Source organism: Leptosomus discolor, chromosome 2, assembly GCF_034619465.1.
Source record: "Leptosomus discolor isolate bLepDis1 chromosome 2, bLepDis1.hap2, whole genome shotgun sequence".
Taxonomy (NCBI): Eukaryota; Metazoa; Chordata; class Aves; order Leptosomiformes; family Leptosomidae; genus Leptosomus; species Leptosomus discolor.
The window spans coordinates 63,283,329-63,293,603 of NC_141392.1; the positions used below are offsets into that span (position 1 = coordinate 63,283,329).

The 10,275-nt window shown below is 41.2% G+C and overlaps 1 protein-coding gene across 1 annotated transcript in view; it reads right to left on the reverse strand.

The window, feature by feature from the left end:
* The window catches only part of PEX7 (peroxisomal biogenesis factor 7), a 49,037-nt gene extending 40,578 nt beyond the window's left edge, over positions 1-8,459 (reverse strand). The window contains exons 1-5 of the mRNA XM_086461204.1: positions 8,333-8,459; positions 7,200-7,257; positions 5,713-5,863; positions 1,843-1,920; positions 1,424-1,532 (exon numbers count right to left, since the gene is read on the reverse strand). Coding sequence (XP_086317330.1) covers positions 1,424-1,532; positions 1,843-1,920; positions 5,713-5,863; positions 7,200-7,257; positions 8,333-8,459 — 523 coding nt within the window. The remainder of the gene's footprint in view (positions 1-1,423; positions 1,533-1,842; positions 1,921-5,712; positions 5,864-7,199; positions 7,258-8,332) is intronic.
* Positions 8,460-10,275: the final 1,816 nt, after the last annotated feature.

The window sequence follows — 10,275 nt, forward strand, 5'->3', positions numbered from 1 at the left end:
GAGTCAACGTAAAATTCACAAAACTCTCTAGAGTTTTAGTCAAAACTTCCAAAAGCTGCACCCACTGAGCCACTCAAAGAACAGATCAATTGCATGTTGCTGTACCTAATTTAAGTACCATCACACACAGCATCTAACAATCAGTGTTTCCCAAAATGGTTCAAATGGCAATGTATTAGAAGAGAGTTTGGCTTCACAGCCTAGAGAATCAAATTTGAAATAACTTGCTGGATTAGTGAAGCCCTTTTGTTCATCTAGAACGTCAGAAGTTTTGTATGAGTAAGACTACCATGGAGGGGAGCAGGACTTTAAAGAGATCACAACATCCCCTAGAATTTGCAAAAACCACTAGTAAGCTTACTTTTGACCAAATGGTACTTAGCTAGTATTCTGTAGTATATAGCAGCATTTCAGAACTGTTCATACAGTGTACAGGGCTCAATCCCCTAAATTTCAGCATATCCTATTAGATAGGTACCTCTCTAAGTGTTACCCCAGTCAATCTCCAAATATCCGTGCACCAGCATACATGTAACTTGTTAAGTCATTCTAGTTCAACTCTGCAAGCAGATGGAAATAGCCAGACTGAGATTTTATGAAAGCCACAGGCAGTTTTTCATCAAACTTCCCACGGAACAGGGAAGACCAGCATCTGTGTGTACTCACTGTCTCCCTAACTTCATTAACAGAAAAACGTATTTATACTTGCTTACCCTTACTGACCCTTTGTTTCCCAAGCAAACTCCATGGCTCACTGCACCCCTTGCCCAGTTAGTCAGCAGTTAAGCTCCAGGTCTCACTCCAGGGCTCTCCTTGTGTCTCTGGAGCAGGAGCAGGGTTTGGAAAACACTGCCACCTCACCATACAGTCTCTCTTTGCCTCTAGGTAGGTACATGCAACTCAGTCATGATGGTATTGACCAGCAAGATTCATAGCACTGGACAAAGCAGAAAAGTAAAATTGATTATTACCTTTCCCAAAGAACAAGGCAGAGAGATCTCCAGCAGTACTTAAAACAGTTCAATGGGAACTACATTTCTCACAGAGCTAACAGTCTACGGACACTTGAGATAATTGGAACAAAAATGTAAGCCAGAACACAAAATAAAGCATATAACATGATTTAGTGGTCAATAACCAGAGTGAGGTAAATGGAAGACAGCTACATAAAATAACAGAAAAAATTGCCACAAGGTCACTGAAGTGACTGCTAGAAAACTGCTGATCTCTGTTTAAATAGCCAAGAGGATGATTTACAGATCTCAACAGAACCTACAAATCCAGCTGCAGCAATACGTTTAGCTTCCCTTCTTCGACTTTTACGTACGACACACACTACCATCTGCTGGTCAAAGTGCTGAAATAATCCAGTAACACATAAGGGTTTTTTCTGCTGTAAGAACCCCTCTAACATCGTGTTTACCTGAGGCAGATGCAAAACAACCTGGGATGTGTGGAGACCATATAGTGCTGTAAATGACCCCTTCATGGCCTTTAAAAGTGCATAATGACTTCCCCACAGCTGGATCCCACTGAATAAAGTAAAAAGAAAAGTGTTGATGCACACATTCAACAAGAAAGGAAAGGGTTTCATAGATAAAAAAAGCTTTATACATCCAGAGAGGACTAAATTTACTAGTTCTTACCACGTTATCATGAAAAGCATTTGTATACTTAAACCGATTATCAACTGAGGGATAAAGCAACATCTCAGTTAAAACAGAATTTCAGACCCAGTGCAAAAACAAAGAGGAAAAGCGAATCAATGCTGTTTCTTAACACGAAGAACTATCAGATCCAAAACAAATCACATTTTTCACCTTCAACAGAAAACCAACATACCAGCTTGGCTGTTTGATCCCATGAACCAGACACCACTAGCTGCTCTCCTCTAGTTTGGCTCCAGTCAACACTATATGCCTATAAATGATATAACAGCCTAGTTTAGAAAGAGCATTAGAATACAAGTTGAAGACTCTAGTCAGCCAAAGTTTCAGGGAAGAGACTTGGATGTGCAGATTGCATAATAATCAGCTAAAAACCAATGCTATTTACCTGACCAAAATTAAATTTAACATGTCAGTCTGGCTTAAAGGTATATATAGGCTCAGAAAAGTATCCAAAAAAGTAAACATGGGCCAAAATGGAAGGAAAAAAAACAAACAAAAAAAAATTGTAACAAAATCCACATAGACCCACTAGAAGTTTCTATGACTGTAAAAAGTCACAATTCAGACTGATTTCTTATCTCTGATCCAATTTTATTCAAATATCTACAGTTTCTAATTTCTAGCAATGCAAATGCTGTCTTCTCTTCAGAGCTGACTAAGGAGTTGACTGAGGTTTTAGCTGATTAACAATAAATGTTTTTTTTATGATATCTAATTCCCATAAGAAATATATGCCATAAAAGACTCCTGGTTTTCATCTTTTCCAGGTTCTATGACACAATTTTTTTACCATTCATACCCTCAGACAAAGAAAACAAAACTAAAAACTCAACTTCCCTCATGACTAATCATTTCAGCTATTAAGAAATTGCTTTTCACTGTGTAGTTGAAATAAGCTCTCTCTTCTCTGATGGTTTATTCTAACTTTGGTCCCCACCCTGACAGAGGACACTTTAACTCCATCCTTCACTGCTGGTGCTGGTTTTTTCAGTGAAAAGAATCGCTCTAATGTATTCTTCAAATAGCTTCAAATCTGAAAGTCTCAAGAACATGATATGCTGGTTTTCATCTATTTGCTTATTTCCCCTAAGTGGAAGGCAACCACTGCCAACAAAAAAATGAAATGCATTATCTGCAACTTTCCTTTTTTGTTTTACAACGTCCTGCTTCCCATATACTGAAAGGCAAATGGCTCTGGCACCATTTTGTGCTAGCTCCCTTCCTTGAGGATCTTATAGTCCAAACGTACGAGACACTCAGACAGTACTTGACAAAAGCCAAATAACAAACCAAGAGGTAATTCTTTTGTTTGTTTTTCCAAATCATGCCTTTATCTCTTGGTTTTTCTACTTTTGCCAGCTAACTACCAGTACTACAGCTCATTAAAACACCCTCCCTTTCAACCTGACTCCTCCTATTAAAATAATGGCAAAGAAGACACACAAGTACCCGCCCATATTTTAAGAATGGAAGACATTATGGTTCTCTGAAGTGGCTCCTGCACTCCTCACAAACATTAGCCTCTCTCCTTCCCCCTGAATCTGTATGATGGCCTGTGTTCAACTCCTAAGCTGCTGCTGTTTGGAAATACCCCAAATGTATCAGTACATAGCATGCCTCTGACACAACAGCCCTGTGAAGTCAGCTCAGCTTAAGTGTTTGTCTCTTACACTCATGTACAAGATTTTCCAGAAAGAACTACGTCTGAGAAATATGCACTTGTGCCACACAATTCACCTAGCCCCACATATTTGGGAAGCATCAGATCTGCTGCACAGATACGGTGAAGCGCACACATGGTTTACGGCTCGCTCGGAAGCTATCAGCACACAGACCTGTCAAACACGTGTTGTGACACGGATCTGCGTACATAGGGCAGACATGGTTGGGACTGCCCGGCACTCTGCAGCTGCGCTGGAGGCAATGGGACCTGGGCAAATTCTCCTTCAGGCAAGAATTACAAACAGAACAGACAACAGGCTCCCAAACAGCAAGAGCTATTTTCCATTTGGTCCAGGTAATTGGAAGAGAATGAAAACAAGAAGGTGTGGAGAATCAAGTAAGGTTCACTTTTATCCTCCTTTCGTGTTCATGCTATCACCCAACATAAATTTATAAACGCTTCAATAGAAGCTGTGTTGAGCAACGGGGAAAGACTAATAGCATAAACCTCAGTTGTAATCTTTTAGTGCTTTACGTTCAATTATAAAATAAATTAATACTAGTTTATGCCTAAACAGCAGCAAGAAATGCCTCAGGAAAGATGAAAAGATAATGGAAAAAAAGGTGTAAAACCATACAAAATAGTTCAAAATAAATGTCCAGGCTCACTTTACAGGGAATTTAATTTGAGCATTCTATTGACTCACATTCCAGTGAGACTTCATCAAAACCAAAGTAAATTAGACTAATTTATTAATGAGATTCAGCAGTTGGTTAGTGCTGGAATAAAACTCATTGTCCTTTGATAATAAAGACGAGCTTTTAAATAAAAAATGCACATTCTACATTGATCAGACAATGATCTCGTTTAGAAAACAAGCAACAGATCCCTGTCAATCTTGCATTAGAAATATTACAAAATACAGTGACAAAACTGTCATTAGAAATGTCAGACAGGGATTAAGGATTAGGAAGGTACTCAATCATTTTAAAGAGCACTGTCTGGCAGCGTTTACCATGACTTATTAGGTATATTCCCTCTGAGACCTATCCTCTTAATGCATGTTTATAAAAAAAATCAATACAAACCTTTCCTATCTCACAATAAACACTCAGCCCATGTTTCCTACACTGTCTTTCTAACTCATGGTTGAATGCATCGACCTCCCCGTGTTACCTGCTAAACTAAGACTTGGACATAGAAATGTTTACTTCACAGATAACAGATGGTGTAGCAGAACCAAAATAAACTTATGGACAGAATTTCAATGAGAAAATGTAGAGATTAAAAAAAAAAAGTATCATGCTTTGCCTACATCTTTCTTTTACTACCATCAGCCTTTGAACACTATCATAAAATCCTGATCGCAACTATAAACGCACCTCTCAAAATTCTTTATTTATACAGTATATGCATTAAACCAAAGTAACAAAACTACAAAGAAATAAGGTACAGAAGACAGACTGTCATGTAACCGCAGTCACTCAGCTTTTAGCTTTGTGTTTCGTATCTGAAAAAATCTCTGAGGTCTTTGTGAATACAAAACTGACTTCCTCCATCATTTTTTATTGACTACATATCCACTAGGTTACTTTATTCAAATTTATGTCATTTAGATAAAGCATCAGTAAGCCAGGCTAAAATTGATTGCATCTAAGGTTCAAAGACTTGACAGGAGCAGAGAGTTAGAAGGAAAGCATGAAGGGGAAAAAAAAAAAAAAGGGAGAAAAATCACTTGGAGGAAGATAAATATACTAAAGCATAAATATCCTTAAAAATATGCAAATACATTTATGAACATGAATATAACATTTTTCTCTACCTATATTGCACTGCATAAAGAAACTGAGATTTTAAGAAATCAAATGCGACAGTACCAAACCAAGGCTAAAAAAAATACATGCTGTCCCAATATTTGACTACTGTTATTTGAGTAGGATCTCACGGATGCTAGGATGGAAAAGGATAAGCAGTTCCTGGGTACAGCAGAAGTCCTAAGGATCTACATAATGTGTATCACTCAGTATCCTCAAGGATTTAGACCTATCCAATAATGCTCTCTAAAAATCACAGAATGGTTGCAGTACTTCCATGGAACACAATGATTACTTAGCCTATAAGAAACCACAAACGCTATTTCTGAATACATTAGATTTATGTAATTACGTGGCACCTACTACGGTGGATGAATGTACATACGAATATGTACAATACAACAAACATTATATTCAAAATAATGTTAAGTTATAAATTCAAACCAAGGACACAAAGTTAAAAAAGAGACAACAAAACCCACTTTTGATTATAAGTCCACAAATACATCTTTTAATAATTCAAACATTAGATAGTCCATCAAATTTTCAAGTTTGCCTGGTTTACCTCCTGAGTGTGCTCTTTATAGACTTGCAGTGGACCTTTCGTTTTAGCTGTATCCCAGATTTGCAGAGATCCATCTCCACTAGAAGTGATCAACACATGTTCATTATTCTCACTCCAGGTCACATCAAACAGGCCATCATTCCAGTCAAAACTAAATTGGAACAATGAAGATGTTTGTCCGTGAGAAAGCACGAGATAAAAGTCTGGACTAGTTACATGCAAAGACAGTATTTATTTAAATTATCCTCTTTACCATTCTAAACAGCCTTTTTATATATTTGAGTTTCCAGTAAATCTCCTCACAAGTAACTTACTGGTTGTAATGTCAACTTTTACAACTACATGCCAGAATTGGTTGATTAAGTTAAAGCATAAATGAGCCAAGGACCTTCCACACATCAATGAAATCTGATTTCAGTCAAACTTGCCAGGCAAATAGAGACAGAGGTACCATGTCTCAGTGTGATCTATGGTTTCTCCAGGATGTTGCTACAGAGGTAGGAGCCCTTTGTCTGTAAGAACTGTGGTAAACAAAGAAATAAAACTGTTTGTGTGGGGAGAGCTCTGTCCAATTCAGAAGACCATTAGGAAGCTGAGTCACAATGAAAAACCAACAGAAAGACAGTCATGAACATATTAAAGATCTCTACACTCCTTTAAAAGGGCTTTCAGCACACCAACAATTCATCATATGGGATCTGATACCACGTATCAGTTGCTCTGCAACAACTATCGATGACCCTGCTGTTATCTGATGGTAAATATGAATTTATTTACCCCCTTTTCACTAATGGTTCAGCTAAGTTCAGGTTAAACTTCACAGCACTCTGCAGTAATCATGAGGGAAAGGCATGCACACAGAATGTTTCGATAGAGAAAATGACACAGCTTATGGCTCAGGAAGTTACAGGACTTTCTACCATAAAATAAGTGGAGTCACTGGAAACATAGAAGTGAACAGTAATAAACCAGAACACAAATCAAATAATCCAGAACACAAATCAAACTCCTCTCATTATTTCTCTCCTCTCTATTCCTCTCCCTTAGAATACTGTATCTCCTAGGAAGGACATCCATGACTTTACACAGCTTCCTGCTCTATTTTCAATGTAAGTCAATCATAAGGGCATAAATTTAGGTGACAATGCACTGTTCCTAAAAAGCTTAAACTCTCATTTCAAGCTAGGACAGGGAGGCTCCATTTAATTTACATTACCAGTTTTCTGTAAAATGGTTTACACTGCGGAAAACGTGTAATTGATTACTTTCTATAACAGAATCTACGCAGTGTAATCTTATCATTTGTATATAAATACGAATACATTCATTTGTACATAAATACAAAGACATGTATTCAGTAGATATCATAGCATAGACACAATACTTTTTATCACTAACAATAACCCAAAATATTTGGGCTGTGTCTTGTACTTAGAGGTACACAGTAACTTTTTCTCTTGCAAAAATAAAACAGAAACCCATGTTACCTCCTGAGCAGAACAATCCCAGCTTCATTTTGTTCCAGCACTGCCAAAGTTCCACAACCTAAACAAGCAAAATAAAACAAAACATCACAACTAGCTCCCTCACGCCAAAGGAAACTGCTGTGGTTCTGAGGTAGCCCCAGTGTGCAAACACAAAGGGCACCAAAACGTTAAGAGGCCAAACAATTAGTTGCATAATTAAACATCTCATTGTCTCATGTTCTCTAAAACAGTAATTCATTTACATCAGAATGTTTATTGTTTTGGGGTTTTTTGGTGGTTTGTTTTTTGTTTTGGTTTGTTTTTTTACTCCAGTACACCTGTAGGTGAGGTTGGAAAAGAAACAACTCGCTTTTCCCCATGAGCCTCACATTACAGTTATACCAGCACAGGGTTTCTTTTTATATTTTTGGTAACACAGCAGATATAATGCTCCCCGCCCCCCGCCTCGAGTCTAGTAATACAAACACAGCTCACCAGAAAGGAAACAAGTAATTCAGTTGAGAAAAAACACGTGGGTCCTGCTTTCCCGTATGACAGGGATATTGCCAAAGTAATTCCATATTTAGAAACGTTATTTAAAATGAATGCTTTCAGGAGCAATACTCCCATTGAAATGGGAGCATTCCTCAAAGTAAAAAGGTCCCAGTGCTGAGAAAATCTCAGCTTGCCTCTTCCGTGGGACCGCAGAGGCGCCAGGGCTTCTCTAGACACTCTGTGACTGCGATCAGAACGGATTAAGTTTTACGGAGAAAATGTTTCAAGACATTTCATTCACATTGTGTATGCCTCTGTTTATTCTCCAGCGTATAAGACCAGCGCTCCTCTGGCAGGGCCTTGCGGACAACAGACCAAGCCGCGGGTCGGTACCTCGGCCAGCCGAGGTGCCCGGCAGGCCGGGCCAGGCCCGGCCCGCATGGGTGAGCCCCGGCTGCAGCCCGCCCCGCCGCCAGCCCCGGCCCGGCCACGCAAAACACACGCTGTACCAAAGCAAAACTAAACCAACGGAAAGGGAAATCCCCAAACGCTTTTACAGACACCGACCGTCGTTCCGGACACCCAGATCCCCGGTGAGCAGCCGCCACCGCTCGTTAACGGTGACACCCCCCCCCTCCCTCCCTCCCCCCCGCCCGCACCTGCGATGCCGTAGTACTGCGCGGCGGCGCAGGCCACACGCCCCGGCCAGTAGGGCGAGAACTCCGCCGCGTAGCCGTGCAGCCCGGGCAGCCGCAGGGCACCTCCACCGCCGCCCGCCGTGCCCATGGCCCCCGCCCGGGCACCGGCCCAGGCGCGGAGAGCCGCCGCCGCGCCTCCGCCGCACGCACGGCCCCGCCGGAAGCGCGGCGCCCGCCGGGCGGTGCTGAAGCTGCGCCGCCGCCGCCGCCGCCATCTTTGGCGATGGCAGAGGGCGGCCCGGGGCGCCGCCAGGCTGCGCTGGCCCCGTCACCCTGCGCTGCACCGGCGGGCCCGGCTGGAGGGACGGCTGCCTCCGCCTCAGAGGCCTCCGTGGGCTCACGGGGGGCTGCTGCTGGTCCTGAGGCACCGTCCCGCTCTGCGCCAACCCCCCCCCCAGCGCTGCCGGGCCACGCTGTGACCGGCTCTGCGGGGCTCGGAGCTGCAGCCTTGGCCCTCTGTGGTCTATCCGCCCGGTGCGGCCTTGTCCTGTGGCCTCTTCGGAGGAAAGCTGTAACCTTAGGAGAGCCTACCGAGAGATTTATCGCTCGATACTGTTAGGGTTTCATACGCACCCTCTGTGATTTGTAATTAAAGGTCGCCTGGCCCAGGCCGGGCTTCCAACCGCTCGCTGCCCGTTTCTCATGATAAACAATTCTGCAAAATTACCTTCTGGTGAGAGGGAGATCACTTCCAAATTTCAAAGAGAATCGCTTCTTTTGTGTGCCACGTAAGACATACATCAGCTCATTGTATGTACATCAGCTTGAACGCATGGGATGTTTCAATCATAGTATAAGTATGTACGTTACCTGTCATTTTTCCTTTTAAAAAGCCCTTCTAAGCTATTTCATTCTCTAGTTTCTTGAAAGAGATCTCCATATTTTATCATTCTTCTTGTGATGCAATTATGCTTTATGAAGTCCTTTTATAAACAAACTCAAGTTTTCTTACACCCGTGACAACTGTGTAAGTCAGTTGGGATTTTGCCTTTGAAGGGGGGGGCAGGCAGCAGTTCAGGCTTAAAACATAAATATTTCGGCAGAGCAGCAGCTTCAGTTTTTGTTGCATTCTATCCTGTGTATGAAATACAGAACTTAAAAATATAGACACAAAGATTGTTCCAGTTGGACACAGACTACCCTAATTAGTTATAGTGACCCATCTATGTGTGTAGAGATAAAAATGCAACAGTATTATTTAAGGTACAGCAAAGGCAAATTAGATTATTTAATCAAGGTTATGTCGTGGAGCTTGGAGGATAGTTACGTACTCCTGCTACTCAGCCTTACATTTAAAACTAAACCTTGACTACAAGATCTATGGTAAGCCACACAAATGTCTAATTGCTTAAACTGGCACTCAAATGCAGATCACCGAATTAGGCAATTCTACTAATTCTTTGATCTCATGGTAAAAATGAAAACAAATATGTTTATCAAACAACCTCCAGGATTTTAGAATAAAATCAATCCAAATTCAGCGCAAGTGAAGCTCAATTTAATGAATCCTTTGGATTATCACAGCAGCTCCCAAAGCCTCATAACTGGCAATTTATAGCCTTAGTTTATCAACAGACATCATATGAGATCAGATTTTTTAACCCTTGGGCAAAGGAATACCTTAACGAATTGGCTGCTTCAGGCCAAATTCCACCAATTTTAGCCTCTGTGGAATCTCTTTAAATCAACGTATCATTTCAAAATGCAAGTTACAAGACAATTTTCTGAGCAAGTGTTTTTGAAGTAATTGCCCTTTGTGACTGGGATGGCAACAACAACAACATTTCAAAGACACGCTTACTGCTGCCGCCGAGGTGCAGTAAGTAAATTTGGACACAGGCATTTGTGAGGTATTGTTTGGGAGTCAAGTGCTTGGTGTGACGTCTGGTTACTCTGTGCACAAT